Source organism: Coturnix japonica, chromosome 1, assembly GCF_054131305.1.
Source record: "Coturnix japonica strain WE chromosome 1, WE-NBRP24, whole genome shotgun sequence".
Lineage (NCBI taxonomy): Eukaryota > Metazoa > Chordata > Aves > Galliformes > Phasianidae > Coturnix > Coturnix japonica.
This window is the reverse complement of record NC_140663.1, coordinates 71,391,952-71,409,856: the sequence shown is the minus strand read 5'-3', so window position 1 is coordinate 71,409,856 and position 17,905 is coordinate 71,391,952. Positions and strand designations below refer to the sequence as shown.

The window sequence follows — 17,905 nt, the reverse complement described above, 5'->3', positions numbered from 1 at the left end:
AGGGATGAAAATAGGGTCAGTAAAAAAGAAAGGACAAGAACAAGAGGAAGAGGGGGGGAGCAGGAGGATGGAGACACCTCTGCAGAACAGCAAACAGCTTCAGAACAACCATGTAGCTCAGCAGCCTGCCCCGGAATTTCCTTTTCTCAAGGACAATATCACATCCAAATATTTACATCTGTTACAGAGGGAAGCATCTTTCACAACGCACCCGGCTGCCTGAGGGAAAGCATCCATCTGTGAACAAGCATCCACAAGTCTGAGTCCTGGTTTTCACATCCGCGAGCCCTTTAGTATTTCTGTGCAGCTCATGACCAGTGTTAGACAAGGTCTCCTGTCTCCTGGGATGAGCTAATAAGCACTTGCCCATTTTGCGGATGAATTATCAGAGAAATCTCACTAAATCTTTTCGTGCAGCGCTGGAAATAGAACCTAAGGTTTGGGTATGACAAATTGACACTGCGGTTGCTGTCTTTTCAGGACCAATATGCTCATGGATCTACTTGGCTGGGTTGCCATTAGCCATTAACCACACCCCGCTAGCAGAGCCAGAAGGGATGCCAGGAAAGCTGCCAGCAGCATTGCTCTGCAAACCTTGGGCTGAGCTCATGCCAAGGCTCTGAGCACGGGATTAGCTGAACCTGTGGTCCATGAGCTAGACCTAGACCTACAATGGCCCCGCTAGGCTGTGGGATGCTGTCACCAGAGGGGAGTGAGGCACGAAGGCAGGGCAGAGTGCGTCGGAAGATGGAGCTGCTGTTGTAATATGGGAGAACCTGCTCACCCACACAGATAGGCAACAATGTGCTGGGGAGACTTAACTTCTGAATCAGAAGTGGATGGTAATGTGGAAGTTAGTACATTAAATAATTCATAGAAGTGACAGTTGGAGCTGCATATGTGTTTGCGTTTATGGGTACAGACCTCACTTTGTGGCATAAACCTCCCTCAAATGATAGCAGTGCAGAAGGAATGATGGAGGAGGCCATAACTGTGCCTTCCTGCCAAAGACCAGCACTGTGCCCACACATCTTCCTCAGCAATCCCTCTGCATGTCTACCTTGCCAGTTCAGTTCACCTAAACTGCCCACAGGTTCCTGATCCAAAGGAAGGTTGTAACGCAGCTGCCTCGAAGCACCCACAAACACGGGCTCCAGCCCGCCCAGCGCTGCTGGAGGTACGGGGCTGTGGGATACCTCCATTCCCGAAAGGAGCATGGCGAGGCGGTGCCGGTGCAGCCCGTTCCGCAGCACGGCACTGAGCGTGGAAGCAGAGGAGCCCGTGGAGTAGCGAGGACATCCCGGCCCAGCCGCCATCCCGAGAGGAGGCGGCAGCAGAGCGCCGTGCCCTTTCGGCGCTACCGAACCGCTCCTCCCAGCGCCGCTCCCGTCTCCCCGCTGGCGGGACCGCTCTGCAGCCCGTCGGAGCGGGTGCCATCCCCGCAGCCGCGGCTCAGCCCATCCAGGGCTGCCCGCCGTTCGTCCCGGCGCCCTGTTCCTCTCGGGCTGGCAGCCCGCCGCCTGTAGCCCCGCTGCCCGGCTCTCGCTCCCCGGGGCGGCTACGCGGGGCAGCGCGGCGCATCCCGTAGGCGAGGGGCAGAGCGGCCCCGGGCCCGGCCGGCGCCCCGCACGCCCAACTCGGCGGCCGCCGGGAGGGGCTGGGGTTGGGGCGGCGGCTGCCGCGCCGCCCGTCCCGTCCCGCCCCCTGGCTGCTCGGCCCGGCGGAGCTCCCGCTGCCGGCTCCCCGCCCCTCGCCCCTCGCCGTCGCCCCGCCTGGCGGATGGCCGGAGCGCGGGGCCGTGCCGCCTGCATGCGGCGTCCGCAGCGGCGGCCGGGGCCGGGGGCGGCACAGGCGGGCAGCGGCGCGCACGGCCGCGCGGGGCGCCCGTCGCCATGGCAGCGCTTGCTCCGGCGAGAGGTAAGACGAGTCCCGGCTGCCCGCCGTCGCCTCCGCGTCGCCGCCGCCCTCGGCCCCCGCGCGAGGCAACGGCGCCGGGCACGGCAGCGCCCCGCGGCTCCGCGGCTGCCACGGCCCGGCCCGGCTCGGCTCGGGGCCGCCCGACCTGCCCTTCCGCCCCTCCGGCCGCTGCAGAGCTCGGGCTGCCGGGCGGGGGGCGAAGGAGGAGGTGGCGGGGGCACCTGGCTCCCGTCGCTCCGATTTTTGCCGCGCTTCCCATCAATTATTCCCCCCCCCCCCTTTCCCCCCCCCATCCCGCAGACCCCCCGCCTCGCCCTCCCCGAATCACAGCCCTACGAGTTTCCCTCTCCCCGCAGTCCGGCTCCCCCTGCTCAGAGACTTGGCTGAAGGGCGGTGTGGAGCTAGCGGCTCTGGTCGGGGCAGGGTGGGCTTACAAAGCCGGCCATTCGGCAGCGCATCCTGAGAGGCTCCACGGATGCTGGAGGACCGCGGCTCCGAGCGGTGTAGGGCCCCCGAGCCAGCAGGAGCCGGAGGGCTCCTTCCTCATCCAGGAACAGCGTGGGCCACTGGAGCAAGCTTTGTGGGAAGGGCAGCAGATGGAGAGACTGCAGGAAGATTCCTTCCCCGGGGATTATCAGGGCTGGCCGACATCCAAACTGCATGCAAAGGGCACAGGCCTCACTGCTACTCCGGTAGTTTTTTGGGGGAAAAGATGGGATGGGATGAAGTGGGAGCAGCTCAGAGCCAGCCACAACAACCTGCTGTGAGCAGGGAGAAAAGGAATAAAAGCCTCAGTCGGTCCAGAGGCTGAAGAAATGCATTGACCCAGAAGGGTGGGAAGGGTGGGAATTGAGCCACTGTTTGGGCTTCAGGCACTGATCCACCCACAGGCAGACTGGGTTTGCACCGTCTAGGACAAGGTGCAGAGCAGGCCTTTGTTCCTAGAGCACACTGCATGGGCATACCCCATAGGTGAAGGCAGGAGAGAGGCTGAGCTGGCAGCACTGGAGTCGCAGGCAGAGGTGAGCAGTCACAGGGCCACCTACAACTGGGCTCCGGACAATGAGGCTGGTTCTACAGAAACTTGAAGTGTGTTGACCAGGAAACTTGTGCTTTAGGGCCACAGGACTGCAGCGAGATGCTGGAGCCACAGATTGCAACCCTCGGTGGGATGGGACAGCTGCTGCCAGAGGAGAGTGGAAATCTAAAGACTGGCGTGGATTTGGGAGCTGTACATCAGGAGTGAGAGATGTGTGAGGAGAGCAAAACTGGAACGGCAGGGAGCAGCGCAGATGGGGCCGTCGGTTATAAGAATGGCATTATTAATGTTTTGGGTGGGGAACCTAAGACTGGAATAGCAGGGAGCACAGTGTCTGGCAGCCAGTCTCAGCTGAGGGACTGGCACCAATCTGGGCCCTCTGTTCTCTGAAAGGCAAGGGGGAGAGCTCTGCAGAGCTTAAATCGTGACAGTGTGTTTGTGTGAGCAAGGAGAGAAAGGGAGATTTGAGGAGATAGTATGATCTTAAATTACTTTTTCTCTTTTCTTTCTTCTACAGGGAACCTCATACCCTGAATCTCCAAGGGAACCTTTGTAAAGGATTGCCCCCTCCCTGCCATCTCCTCATTGTTCGTCAGCTCTGCCCTTCGCTTCACAGGGAAGCTTGAAAAAGCACACTGAGCCCTGGAGGGCAGCGAAACAGACAATGCAGTGAGAGTGCCACAGGGGCTTCCTTAGGGAGCTCTCGGAATCCTTCTCGTCACCCTGTTGATGGCTCTCTGACTGACTTAGCAGGCATCTGGCCACAGGTGTACCATTTGCTGAAGGGTTTTACACCATCGTGCATGCACCATTCCCACTATTTCTGTGGGACCTTTGTCCTGCTTCCTGTTTTCTCTGACACTCTCTGCTAGCCACTGGGCAACAGGTGCCTGCTGCTGTCAAACTCTTTGGAGCCCCAGCAGCCCTTGTTTTGTTTGAGGCCTTCACTGGTCCCTGGAGAAGGTGTTCCCTCAGACAGAAGGTGGAAGGTGTCTGGGAAGCACACAGAGTAAGGAGAGCCTTTTTTGTGGGGGGGAAGAGTGGAGGAAAGGAATGAAATAGATGGGGAGGAAAAGAAAAAGTGAGCATGAGAGACTGAGGGAAGAAGCGCTGGCAAGCTTTCATGAGAAAGAAAGGAGGTGGAAGAAAGAAAAGGAAAGAGAACAACAGAAAAAAACAGGAGAAGGAGATCAAGTGAAAGTAATATAAACGAACAAAAGGAAAAGGGAGGGCTGGGAGTGAGACAGAGATGCAGGCTGTTCTGCCTCGTGCCTGATGATAATGCCTTGAGGAGGTCCTGCAGTGTGCATACGCCTTGCATCAGCACAGCAGCAGATGAGGAGGGACGTGGTTCCCCCAGTGCGAAGTCTCATTCATTCTCTTACAGTAACCCAGAGGCAGGAAGAAGGTGCAGCCTAGCAGGGGGACAGCATGGGGGACTCTGAATCAGAGTCCACCTTGCACAACAATTCACTGTGGTGGCTGGCATGTGGGATGTTAGCCCTGCTGGCCAACTCTTGGATTATCCTCAGCATCACGGCCAAGCAACAGAAACACAAGCCCCTGGAGCTGCTGCTGTGCTTCCTTGCTGGGACTCACATCCTCATGGCAGCAGTGCCCCTCACTACGTACGCTGTGGTGCAGCTGCGGCGTGAGTCCTCTAACTATGACTGGAATGAGAGCATCTGTAAGGTCTTTGTGTCTACATACTACACCCTGGCGCTGGCCACCTGCTTCACAGTGGCCTCCCTTTCCTACCACCGAATGTGGATGGTGAGGTGGCCAGTCAACTACCGGCTGAGCAATGCCAAGAAGCAGGCTCTGCATGCAGTCATGGGGATCTGGATGGTATCATTCATCCTCTCCACCCTGCCCTCCATTGGCTGGCACAACAACGGCGAGCGGTACTACGCTCGTGGCTGCCAGTTCATCGTCAGCAAGATAGGTCTGGGCTTTGGCGTCTGCTTTAGCCTCCTGCTCCTTGGAGGAATCGTCATGGGCTTGGTGTGCGTAGGGATCACCTTCTACCAGACCCTGTGGGCGCACAGAAGGCGACGGCAGTGCTGCCATCAGAGGCCAGAGGAAGCATCGTCCTGCTCATCAGCACACAACACTTTCAATGTGCCAGCCATCGTGGTGGAGGATGTACGAGGCAAAAGGAGGTCCTCGCTGGATGGTTCCGAGTCAGCCAAGACCTCCTTGCAGATGACCAACCTCATCAGCGCAATTGTCTTCCTGTACGACACGCTCACGGGGGTGCCCATCTTGGTAAGCAGCAGGTTCTTCCTTTCCCTTCACAATATGTAGTTAAACCAGATTTCCATTTCTCTCAAGTTTGAAAGAAGAAACTCCATCTTCCATCCACCAGCCAAAGCGTCACCATATCTGAATCTGTGCTATTCAGAGGGACAGTTTGAAAAAGGTTGCAGTAGTTCTCTCACCCTTCCACAGGAACATTTATTTAAGACAAGTCTGAGCCTGGGGAATATATACCACACCACAGCTAAAGCCACTGCGAGAGTTTTAAGCGGCCTATAGGAGACCAGAGAGGAAATCATTCTGTAAATGTACCGGGGAATTTACCTTGGTAAAAAGGATGAGATTGCTTTTATTCCAATTTGTTTCTGGAAATCCGATGCACCAGCTTTAAAAGCTGGTGCAGAGAGGTTTATTTTCCTTCTGCTATGTTTGCAGTCAGCATTCAGGTTTTCACTGGCGGGTTTATTCCCTGCAAAACTGGAGAGTGGAGGAAGTTCTCAATAGGAACCATTAAGAAAACAGAGGCTTAGTCACAGGTTTTTTTATTTTTTTTCTTCTTTTTTCCCCCTGTGGCTGTCCTTTGTTTGTGCCTATTTAGCTCAAGCTCTTAGCATAGGGAAGAAGGGATGCTAACACCAAGTCTCGTATTAGAGAGATCACAGCTCAGAGTATGCTCCAGCAAACCTGCAGAAACATCCCAGGAACGTTTTCTTCAAAGGTGTGTGCGTACTAACTTGACAAGCCCTTTAATGACAGATTATATTCTACTACAGAGGTGACTCCTGTTTTCCCCCTCCTTTTATCTACATGCCTGTCTTCTTTCACAGTCTTGTTTCTCTCTTCTCTCTCAAAGGTTGTGAGCTTTTTTAGCCTGCGCTATGACACGGCGCCCACTTGGATGGTCCTGGCTGTGCTCTGGTGCTCCATGGTGCAGACTCTGCTGCTCCCCTCTTTTATCTGGTCTTGTGAGCGCTACCGAGCAGATCTCCGCACCATCTGGGAGCAGTGTGTGGCTATCATGTCTGAGGAAGATGGAGATGATGGTAAGGCCCTCACCACCCCTCAGTCACCTTATCAGTAACCCCATTCTCAAAAGACTACAGAGGAGAGAGTTGCCTCCTTTGGGAAAAGGACATAACGGCACTGGGAGAGATGGGTGGCTATGTGGGATTTGTGTTAGAGCTTAAAGGCAACAACCATGAGAAAATGTATTCTGGAGAAGGCTCTGACATTTACTTGCTGCCTTAGCACTCACTAGCATCCCCAAAAATACGTGCAGTAGATGTGAGTGACATGTAGCTGTCAAACCATAGTGAAAGACACAGCAGCCCTCAAGCCAACCAGCTGGCCCAAAGATCCAAGTCATGGCAGGGAAAGATTCCAAAGTGAGACAGATGAAATGAGGTGGTCTCAATGTCCATTCTGCTGGAAGCAGAAAGTAGAGGTCCTCGTTCAGACATCAGTCCTGATAGCTGCAAGTAGGGTGGCACAGTCAGGTGTTAGAATGGCATTCGTGTGTACTGATAATGTTCACCTTCAGACTGCCGTACTCCTCTTTGCCAACAGATGGTGTGTGTGATGATTATGGGGATGGCAGGATCTGCAAAGTAAGATTTGATGCCAACGGTGCTGCAGCTGTGAAGCGGGACTCTCGGGACATCAAACTGCTACCAATGCACCATATGTTGTTGCCCCAGGACAAGGTGCATTATCTGCAGGTGAGCTGAGAGCCAGTAGTGCAGACCCATAACCTACTTCATTCTCTGTCTGTCTCCTATGTTTGTCCTTTAGACTCTTCTCTCATCAGGCCTCAAATACTCCCCTTCTGGCCTGTCTTTTCTCCAAATCTTTCATCTCCTGCCTCCTTCTCCATCACACAGGTCCCTATCTCACGAAGGATGTCACACGATGAGACTAACATCTTCTCCGCCCACCGCTCTGCTCCATCCTTCCTACACAAGTGGTCTTCGTCTGATGACATCCGCATTTCCACCCTCCGCAAGCCTGGAGGCCCTGGATTCCTGCCACCTCAGCTGCACGACTACCAGCACCGCCGTCAGCTTCCAGAAGATGAGCTGACATCCCTACGGCAGTTTTTGGAGGGCGGGCTGGTGCCCCGGGGGTCCAGCTCCAGCGCCTGCTTCTTCCGAGATGAGATCACCACATTCATTGATGAGACGCCACAGCCCACCCCCGTCTGCAGCCCACGGCACTCCCGTCTCCCACTTGCAGCGTGCCGTGATCGCCGCCTCTCACTCGGCAGCAGGGAGGAGGAGAGCACTGATCGGCCACGGTGGTGCTCTCTGGCTGGCAGCGAGGCCTGGCGTCTGCAGGATGAGGAGCAGGCTCCACGTGACAGGACCCCTGAGGCCTGTGAGGCACAGGCCCTCCAGGATCCCAAACTATGAGAGACAGCGTCAGAAAAACATTCAGTGCCATCATGATTTTTAAATAAAACTTCAAACCTTCTCCTTATCCCGGGACCTTGATGACTAATTGACATGTTCATCTTTCTCGCCAGCAGGCAGGAAACATGGCACCCCATGGTAAGAGAAGTGCGGCAGATCGAATGGAGCTCCACGGACACGGACAGCCTGTGCCTGCCCTCAGGTTACAAACACCCACCACTGTAATGGCCACTTGGCACCCTTGGCAGTCTTGTCCATTTGTGAACTCCACCTTTGCTTTCACTCTGCCCTAAGAGACGAGGCAAGCACGGAATGGTATTAAAGTTCTATATTTGGAGTGTCAACCGTGTGTCTGTTTTTAAAATAATATATTAGTAATAATTTTGTTTCTATGGAAACAAAAATTATTCTATGGCCCGATGTTTAATGAATTTCACTGGCTTCTGGAAGGGAAATGCCAAATGTGCGAGGCACGCTTCCTCTCTTGTTAGTGTATCCGGGAGGCAGCAGATGCCCTGCAGCCCATGGGAGGGTACAGCACTCATACTGAAGAGTCATCACTGGGAGAGGGAGTGAAAAGATTCCCTCTCCATTGCAATGCAGACCTAGGCTGCCTACAACTAAACAGGAACAGCCTCTGTGAGTTTTGAAGCAGCGTTGTTTTGAAAACTTAAATCCTCTCCTGAAAGACCCTGACTCATAAGGTAGTGTTTCCACTGGTGCCATCTGTTGATTCCAGTGCAAACTTGATGACTTTGCACAAAACACTGTAGCCAAACTTCTCAGCCAGGCGGCAGCCAGCTCAAAAAAGCTGCCAGATCCTCCATATGGCAGGGCTCCAGGCTTCCACAGCACCAAAGCTGGGAACAGTGAGGGCTAAATCAAGCTCCTTCTAGACACAAAACTCTTGGAAGAGAAGTGTGGTGGGATGTTGGAGACGAGACTTCTTCCTCATGCTGGTTGTAGCTGCAGCCACAAGTGAATGGGATGGCTGCACCGGAGACACTGTGACAGGTGTGTTGTCTTTCACCAGCCAAGCACTCCACTACACAATAGCAGCTTCTGAACTGTAACAGGTCGATGTGTGTCCTTCAGAGATTCTGATCAATACCCCATGACCTCTCCAGTGTCTTTCTGTCAGAGGGCCGAGGTCCTTGAAGGAAGGGTTAGTGGTTACCCCATAGCCTGGTGGATGCCCGGACACAGAACGGCTGCAGGCCGTGTCAGGGCACTGCTGGCAGCACGGGCCCAGCTCGGGGTTGGTCCTCGCAGAGCGGGCAGGTCTGCAGCACCGCTCCCGGGGCCTGACACGAGTGGGAAGCCGCAGCTCTGCGACGGCCGGCTCTCGGCTACCACAAGCACGATGCGGGCCCAGCACGGCGCCCTGCCCCGTTCCCCGTCCCGCAGCGCCGCAGCCCGCTCCCCGCCCGGCCCCCTGGGTGTGTCCAGCCAGGGCCGCCAGTGCCTCCACCCGCCCGCAGACCCCCGCGGCGTCCCGCTCCTCCTCCCGCTCGGCGATGGCCTCGCTCGTCTGCCTGCTCTTCCTCCTCCCCGCCGCCACGTCCTCGGCCTCGGGCCGCCTGGTGCCCTACGACCTGCTGTACGCCGACGGCGTGCGGGCTTACTTCGCCCGGGACTGGGGGCGGGCGGCCGAGCTGCTGCAGCGAGCCCTGCACAGCTACGCGGGGCTGCGGGCGGCCCGCCGAGCCTGCAGGGCTGCCTGCCTCCGAGAGGCCGCCTTCCTCGGCGCACCGCCGGCCAACGGGCCCTGGGAAGCCGCCCTGTTCGACCGGGTGCTGCAGCGCGCAGACTGCCTGCAGCACTGCATGGGGAGCCGGCTGGGAGCGGCGCCCTCCGCGCACCGCGCCAGCCTTGTCATCCAGAGGGACTTCGAGCGGAGAGAGCCCTACAACTACCTCCAGGTGGCCTTCTTCCAGGTGGGCCTGCCCTAGGGAATAGGGAATAGGGAATAGGGAATAGGGAATAGGGAATAGGGAATAGGGTATAGGGTATAGGGAATAGGTGGTGCCGCAGCCGGGCTTGGGGAGCGGGGTGGAGATGCCCAGCACCCCGCACACTGTGGGAGGGCAACACAGGGTGTCTCGCAGTGTGGGCAAACGTGGGTGACAGCCTGGTGCCGCTGTCACTGAGGTCAGTGGGAGCTGCTGTGCAGAGGGGTGGGCCCGAGGAGAAGCTGGAGTGATGTGCACAACCTTTTTGTCTCTGCAGCTGAAGAAACTGGACCAGGCGGTGTCTGCTGCTCACACGTTCTTTGTCGCCAATCCCCAACACCTCCAGATGCGTGAGGACATAGAGAAATACCGGCGTATGTCCGGGGTGAAGTCGGACAATTTCCGAGATCTGGAGGCCGCACCGCACTGGGTGAGGGTCCGATGCAGAACCAGACATCAGCATTTCATACCACACTGTAGGGACCAGTGTGCGGCCCTGATCTGATCCCACACGAGGTCCATGGCTTGAGACGAGATGTGTGTGCAGTTATGACACAGACATTGTGTGGTGACAGTATTTGTAAGCTGCGGGGCTTTGGAGAAGTACATTTGGCCCCAGTCCAGTGGAATAGTTATTACTGCATGGTGGGCTGTTTGTGATCCAGGTGGGCCCCTAGGTGTCAGCACCATCCTGGGAGTGACTCAGTCTCAGGGAGTCCTTTGGTGTCACCAGCACTAATGAGAAGCCTGGATCTGTCTTCTGCAGGAAGCATATGAGGCTGGTATGCAGCATTACAATGCGGATGAGTACCTGCAGGCTGTGGACAAACTGGAGGAGTCACTCAGAGAGGCACTGTCAGCACTTGAAGAGTGTCGTGCTCTGTGTGAAGGGCCACTGGAGGATGAAGAGGAGGAGGAGGAGGATTTGCAGCCTGGCCTGTATGAAGCTATTGCAGGTAGTGTTAGAGGCCCAGAGGGATGGGTAAGAAAGCCATTCTTCCTACAGTGGACTTGCCTCATCTTCCAGTGCTCCTGTCTGGCTGTTGGAGCTACTGGCTTTCATGCCTCTCTTTCTTGCAGCCCATTATATTCAGGTGTTGAAGTGCAGGCAGCAGTGCGTCCTGGAAATTGCCACAAAGCCAGGGTGGATTTCTGCCACAGAAGATTTCATACCATCTCATCTCGATTTACTGCACTTTGCATATGATCAAGGTGAGCAGAACTACAAACCAGTGGGTGATGCTGTGGCACACCTCAACTTTCCACTTACTTCTGAACTTGGAGGGCAGCACGTCATGGAGAAATGGCACACTCACCTGAGTTCTGCCTCTGCTCTCCTTCTGTTCCCATCTACCCTGCTCTGCCCAGAACCACCCTTTGCTTGCTTGCTTGGGAAAGGTCTCATGTTTTACTTCAGTATCCATGTGCAGCATTGGTAATGTGGCTGTTTCTACTGTGTGTGGACAAATCTTTCCTATATTACTCTTCATTTTGAGTCCTCTCTGCAGCTGTCCATGCTGTATGTTTTACTCTTTCATTTTCAGTACGTGGCCCCAGATCAGACTTCTATGTCTTATCTAGAGCGTGTGAATGCATCTCAAGTCAACAGTGATGCTCTTTCTAAGTCAGCCCTGCCTGTTCTAACTGAACTGGTGCTTACATGACATTGGTCATTCTGTCACTTGTCCTTCAGCTCTTGGACACTTACACTCCCTCCTGACTCCTCTAAATGAGCTTCCACTAAATACAGGAGGAGAGCCTATTCTTTGTGCACTGCATTCCCTATATTTTCTGCCTACTGGTAGAGCTGGGCACAGCTGGGCAGGGATTGATGTGCACTCGGTGTCAGGCCTCCTGCTGCCAGATTCTGACCAGGATCAGCTGCTGCTGGTCAGTGTGCTTCTGCTGCTAACACCGAGTCTTTCAGAGTCATACCTGTTTGTTCTGTTTTGTTCCTGCCCAAGTTGGGAACCAGGCTCTGGCTGCTGAATGTGCTGCTTCCTACTTGCTCTTCTATCCCACGGATGAGCCAGTACTGGAGAAAATGAAACAGTACCGTGCAGAACTTGGAGAAGATACAGCTGTCACAGCAAGAGAGGTAGTTATAACCCCAGGTCTGTACTTTCTGGTCCCTTCCCTGTCCCACACAACAGGGTTACAGATCCAGCAAACACAAAAGGAAATGTGATTTACAATGGATGTGTTCCAAGCTCAGGAATGAAGAAAGTGGAAGCTGAGTTTTCTTATAGTGTATACCAGGCAGGGTTCTTCTGGGGCAGAATTGGTTCTCATGGCACAGGGTTGTGTGTTGGGGGAAGATTTTTGCCCTGGACATTGATAGGTTTGCCTGTTGTAAAGTGGTCGTTTGACAGCCTCTTTGCTTCCACAGAGTATTCGTCAGTATGTGCAGAGATCTCTAATGGAGAAGAAATTGATTTACTATGCCACAGAACATCTAGGAGGAACTTTTAATGACCCTGTAAGTAACTATATCATCTTCAATTTGCTGCCTTGATTTCACCAAGACAGTTGCTAGAATTTGCTTTAGTAGCACCCAAATCAGAGAGAATCAGATGCTGATGAACAGGACTGCCCACGTACTTGTGAGGTGGAACTTTTAAGGCCTTTCTGCTGCTTCTGAAATGAGAGGTAGCTGGAAACTGCTGTAGTTTACATTTATATTAACCCAATGTTAGTATCCTCAGGTTAAGGCCATAGCCATAGGTCTTATCTTGCATGGAGAAGAGGGACAAGGAACGGGATGTTTGTCCTGATCTACCATGGGAGAAGTTTGCTTTATGGTGATCCATCTGCATTTGTTCCTACAGGATCTGTGGACTCCAGATGAGCTGATTCCTGAAAACCTAAAGCAAAAGTACAGGTAAGGTTGGATTAATTGACAAGGACTGAAATAGAAGTGTTGAAAGCAGGGGGTAATAATACTATCATACCGAGGAATGGGTAAAACGGGAATAAGAACTGAAATGCTGATCACAGAAGAGAGTAGACGTAGCTCTGTGTACTGACAGCCTTGGTCTGTGTTTTTTCCCTTGCTCCCGAGAGAGGATCAGGAGAAGCAAAAGCAGGAAACTCTGGATATGGAAGAGAGAGGAAAGAGAGGTGAGTAGAAAAGCTTGACGAAATATTTGGTTGCAGTCAGCTAGGCTAAATTCTGTCTTTTCTTCCATCCTCAGACGTTTGAATGCTAACATATATGCAGACTGACTCGAATGGCTCAGCAAGTCCTCTCACTGTTTCTTTTCTCCATCTGTGATGCATGTGTACTCTTGCAAAATCTCGCTGCGTACCTCTCTGGGATGGGAACTTAAAGAGCACTGTGGCTGGAGAAGCTGAGGTCAGTGCTGCCTGGTTGTATGACAAGCCTGTGGACATGTAGATCCCTGTTCAGCGCAGCTGGTGTGGACAGGCAGGAGTGTCTACACAAAACATGGTTCAACTGCACCAGCTCAACTTCAAACAACACTTTTCTGAGGGGGACCAAAAGAAGGCAGGGGGAATGGAAACTGGAAGCAGACAATTCGGCTTTGGCAAGCCTTTTCCTGAATAACACCAATCCAGGTGGCTTGTGGCTGAATGCTGTAGACTGCAGAGTGAAGTTCTGTATTCTTTTTGGCCCTATACTCTTGCTGGGCTCTGTCCTGGTATCTTTGCTTGAAATGACCCCAAGTGATTCTCTTGCTGTATCGTGGGGGAGCAGATCATTCTGAGGGCCTGTGTGCATTGGCATTCGTTACAATCCAGAGGTGAGAGGACATGGGGGGAGGGGAGAAGACCAAAGATCAAAAGGTCGTATCGTTGACCAATATTCATTGCTTCTCTTTGGAACTGGAGATAGTAGGAAGATGCACTGGAGATGCTTCTGGGGTAAGATGGCTAACCCCAGGAGGCTGGGCCTGTTTCGCTCTTGTGGTTCACCATACATTCAACTGTCCCCAGTTCCCTGCTGCTCTCCCAGCAAGCCCCAGGTTTCTGCTGGCTCCGGAAGCACTTGCTGTAGTCTAGCTCCCAAGCTGGTGCTCTGGTTCCTTTGAAGCATGTGAGGGATGCATCCGCAAGGATGTTGTGGATTCTGTGGAGCTGTCCTGCCTTCCCAGACAGTGTATAGTGTCCGTTTACTTCCTTATCCAGGATGTGGATTTGTGTCCCAGAGCTTCTTATCCAAAGCTTGCTTACCTCTGTATTTACTTCTCCTACAGGTTCTTTGCCTTTTGGGGGTATCACAGTCACCATGGATTCCCAACAGATGAATGGAACCCAGAGGGCCGTGTTTGACAGAGTCCTGACAGAGACTGAGTGCAAGGACATGCTCCGGCTGACAAAGGTGATGCCTGGGTCTTGTAGGATCTCTGTATGTGTCACTTCCTCCTCAGCAGGCAGTATTGTAATGCTGCTGTGGAAGAGAGAAGGCAGCCTAATGTATGTCCTCTGCATCGTTTTGTTCAGGCAGCAAGAGGAACAGGAGATGGCTATCGAGCGAGACGGTCCCCTCACACTCCACACGAGAGATTTGAAGGGTTAACCGTTCTGAAGGCCGTGCAGGTAAGTGGCTCTGTAAGTCAAGGCTTTGTGAATGCAAGTGGTGAACATATCCAAGGTTTGAGGTTGCCCATCCTCTCTGGGTGCCTTTCTCAGTGCTGTACAAATCTCAAGGACAAGTTGTTTTTCCTTATATCTAGCCAAAATTTCTCTTCTTGCAACTTACACCCGTTGCCTCTTGTCTTTTCACTGAGTCCCTCTAAGAAGTGACTGGTTCCATCTCCTCCTTGACTGCCTTTCAGGTGATAGGAGACTGCAGTTAGATCCTCCCTTGGCCTTCTCTAGTCTTCTAAGTCATGTGTTCCATATCTCCATCTGTCCTAGGACATTTGACTGACGGGTCACTCCAGTTTGCTAGTGTCCCCCCTATCCTGGGACACAAAGTGATGCTGCACTACAGATGTGGCTTCATACGCTGAGTAGAGGGAAGGAATCATTGCACTGCACACATGCACACCTGACATTTATATGAGAAATCGTTATTTTCTTACATGCATGACCACAGGAGTTTACACAGATCTGTGTACAGACTCTGTACACGTGTCAGTTCTTAGAGTATTCTATCTGTGAGTATTCTAACAGGCTTGTTTTTCACTTGTAGCTAGCCCAGAATGGGGACGTGGACTGGAAAGATGCCGAATTACTTCTGCAGGCCAGTGAGAAATCACGGAAAATCATAGAATCCTATTTCACTCCAGGAAAGAAACTGCATTTCTCTTTCACACACCTTGTGTGCCGCACAGCAGTAGAAGGTAAAGAATCCTTTACCCTGTTAGTCCCTGCTCCTGGAGAGCCTTTTTCCTTGTCCCAGCCACATGCTTTCAGAAGACTCTCTTCCCTTTATTCTCGTGTGTCCCTCACTCTCTGCCTCATTCTTTCTTGAAATTTAAAATGCTCTTATTCTCTTTTGCAACTTCTCTTTTCAGAAGAGCAGGAAGGTCGCATGGATCTCAGTCATCCTGTCCATGCTGATAACTGTCTGTTGGATCCTGAGGGGAAAGAGTGCTGGAAAGAGCCACCTGCCTATGTCTACAGGGACTACAGGTAAGACTCCTGTCCTTCTATTATCTGTCTCATCAGAAATGGATCTGAAAGCCCTGCAGACTTCTGAAGTAGAGCTGATAGGCCTATTGATGCCTCAGCCTATCTTCCTGCCCTTTGTATGCATGAAAGCTATTGTAGCTTTCCTCTAGCCCTGTGTTACAACCCTGATTTGAGTCTTTTTAAAACCTTATGGGAGAAGATCTATAACTTTATGGACTCTGGGACTGGTAATCATGTAATCATAATTATGTATTTAATATTTTGCTTCAGCAGCCACAGTGTTGATATCTATTTTATTCAACTGGTCTTGATGATGAGCCCTTTATTCCTTTGGCATTCTCTCTTTGGTTTAATTGAATAGGAAGAACAACTCACCCAGTTTGTGGTTCTTTTTTTCACTTACTTGACTATGGTCTTGCCTGCACTTCACAGAAAGAAAAAAAAGCAAAAGCCAGAGTGAGTGTGTGGATCTAACTCCATGGAGTACTCCTCCGACCTCCTGTGGCTTGCAGCTCAGGACTCCCCTGAGCTGAGCACTGCTGTATTTAACACTCCCCAAATGGATTCTCCTGATAATTGATAGAATCATTTTTTTGAACCTCTGGCACTAATTAGGTGCTGCATTCTCCTGTGACAAGTAGTGTGGGGAAGCACCATGGCTGAATGAGCTTCACCATTCATATGCCCTCTTTGTTTTTGTCCACAGTGGCATTCTCTACCTCAATGACGACTTCCAAGGCGGGAGTCTTTTCTTCACTGAGATGGACACTGTGACAGTCACGGTAGGTCTGGGACTGACCAAATGAGGGACAAAGGACTAAATATGAAAGTTAGACTAGGTGAGAGGCAGCCAAGCTCAGCACTAGTGTTGTAGCAAATTCAAATAGGGGGCAGCTGAAGGCAAATTGAGGCAAATCTCAGACAGAGAATGTTAACTCCTTCCTAGCAGAGATGTTCCAGGCACCTGCAGTCTGTGGGCAGCACTACTGATTTCATTCTTTTCTCTCTTCTGACAGGCTAACGTGCATCCTAAGTGTGGGAGACTAGTAGCCTTCAGCTCTGGCAAGGAGAATCCCCACGGTGTGCGGGCAGTGAGCCAAGGCAGGCGCTGTGCCATTGCTCTCTGGTACACGCACTCTGCGGAGCATGCTGAACAGGTAAAGGGCCATGCTGGAGGAACATAACAAACACCTTCAAACTAGATCAGGTCCTCTGAATAATCACTTTTGAGTTTCCCCATGGGGCAGCAGTTCACAGTTGTTCTCTGACAAGATACGTGATGGAGGAAGTCACTGGAGGAAGTCAGCCTCTGATGAGTCCTGCAAGAGAGAATGGATTTTGGCAGGGTTGGAAGGATGTGGCAAAGACCATATGTGTCTCTCCAGGCCCTGTGAGCAGGTGTGAGATCCTACTAGGGAGAGGTTCACATCATTTTTCTCTATGGCTGCAGGAGCGGGTGAAGGCAGAAGAGCTGATGGAGCAGAGAGCCACAGAAAAGAACCAGCCCAATGGAGAATATCAGGAGGATGATCACAGCAGCAGATCTTCCCCAGAGCTTCTTGTTCCCAATGGTGGAGCCAGGCCCATGAGTCAAAGGCACAGGTCTGTCCCGGAAAGGACACAGCACCCCAAGGAGCTGCGGGCCAGAGATGAGTTCTAAGTACTTGGGGCTCTGAGCAAGACTGGCACACACAGTGGGTTCACAGGTCTTGGTAGTAGTGGGACCACAAAGGCCTGGAGCAGTTTATTAGCATGTTAGAGACATAGTGATGGGGAGGGAATGCAGTTTTCTCTGTGACTGCCCAGCAGCTGAAAAATGGTAGCGGGAACAGAGTACTAAAGCTAGATACACCAGGATCTTTTTTCAGTGCCCTGACGACGTTTGTGTTGTTCAGAAGTAGGAAGGCAGTCCCCCTTGCCAGATTCCTCTCAGAACAAGCTTCTTGGTCCTCTGGGGCCAAAGCCAAGAGTTCTAGGAGAAGCCTGGAGACTTTGAGGGGCCAAGGGCTGTTTCAAATTAAGCAGTTCAAAGGAGAGAAGCCTCTGGATTTCCTTGGTGCCTGCAAACCTTGAACCTCAAGACTGGCGTGTGCAAGGGAGGATGAGACACTGTGAATATATGGAATAAAAGGAAAGTGCTGGACACACGTAGTGGGAGCTTGAGTCTGTACACGAGGAGGGACACATGCAGATTGGTTGCTGATGGAAATTTAATTAACAAATGATGGAAGGAGATAGAGCCCTTAATGAAATAAAACAAAGTATTTGTCCAGATGCCATCTACTTCTGACAGGGAAAGAAAGCCCCATTATGACTCACCCCTGGAAAATGTGGGAGTTCCTTTAAGAAAAAGCACTGTACACTCACCTTTCCCTGTGAAGTGAGGTTTCTTTTCTTTTTTTTTCATGCACCAAATTGTCTGTGAAGGCAGATATTTTGTTTATAATTTTCCATGCTGATATAGAGACAATCTGCTGTCACTGCCCAGGGGATTAGCATCCAGAGATGGGATTATATTGTAGCCAAACAGGAATTGAATGAGGTGGATATGGAGTATGAAAAAGAGCAGCGAGTGTTTTCTTGGGAAGTATCAGAGCTATGAAACGGGCTTTGATGAGAGCTGCATGGAGACCACAAATGTCGTATGGAAGGGAAGAAGTCTGAACTGTTGGGGCCAATTTTGTAAGAGGTGCATGGGTGTTCCCCTCCTTGCTGTTTGTCTGAAGGCC

At 52.3% G+C, this 17,905-nt stretch overlaps 2 protein-coding genes across 7 annotated transcripts; both read left to right on the top strand.

The window, feature by feature from the left end:
- The first annotated feature begins 1,778 nt into the window (after window positions 1-1,778).
- On the top strand, window positions 1,779-7,967 carry GPR162 (G protein-coupled receptor 162). 3 transcript variants are annotated; one of them, XM_085523429.1, is made up of 6 exons: window positions 1,804-1,917; window positions 3,036-3,170; window positions 3,474-5,224; window positions 6,069-6,258; window positions 6,782-6,933; window positions 7,096-7,967. In XM_085523429.1, exons 3-6 carry the CDS (start codon window positions 4,388-4,390, stop codon window positions 7,621-7,623), a joined length of 1,707 nt encoding a protein of 568 aa, XP_085379555.1. In that variant the 5' UTR covers window positions 1,804-1,917; window positions 3,036-3,170; window positions 3,474-4,387; the 3' UTR covers window positions 7,624-7,967. The 3 variants fall into 3 exon arrangements, with proteins under 3 accessions (XP_015728325.2, XP_085379555.1, XP_032302911.2); XM_032447020.2 differs by lacking the exon at window positions 1,804-1,917 and adding an exon at window positions 2,868-2,939; XM_015872839.3 differs by lacking the exon at window positions 3,036-3,170 and having other exon boundaries at window positions 1,779-1,917.
- Window positions 7,968-9,031: 1,064 nt separating this feature from the next.
- P3H3 (prolyl 3-hydroxylase 3) lies at window positions 9,032-17,319 on the top strand. 4 transcript variants are annotated; one of them, XR_014936967.1, is made up of 16 exons: window positions 9,054-9,560; window positions 9,853-10,005; window positions 10,342-10,531; window positions 10,656-10,787; window positions 11,540-11,673; window positions 11,965-12,054; window positions 12,404-12,456; window positions 12,637-12,695; window positions 12,907-12,930; window positions 13,793-13,917; window positions 14,040-14,135; window positions 14,734-14,884; window positions 15,059-15,176; window positions 15,883-15,958; window positions 16,193-16,333; window positions 16,627-17,319. XR_014936967.1 is itself a non-coding variant. In XM_015872804.3 (15 exons), the coding sequence occupies exons 1-15, from the start codon at window positions 9,141-9,143 to the stop codon at window positions 16,834-16,836; spliced, it is 2,145 nt and encodes a 714-aa protein (XP_015728290.2). In that variant the 5' UTR covers window positions 9,032-9,140; the 3' UTR covers window positions 16,837-17,319. The 4 variants fall into 4 exon arrangements, 2 of the variants coding, with proteins under 2 accessions (XP_015728290.2, XP_015728283.2); XR_014936969.1 differs by having other exon boundaries at window positions 12,770-12,930; XM_015872804.3 differs by lacking the exon at window positions 12,907-12,930 and having other exon boundaries at window positions 9,032-9,560; window positions 15,062-15,176.
- The last annotated feature ends 586 nt before the right edge of the window (window positions 17,320-17,905 follow it).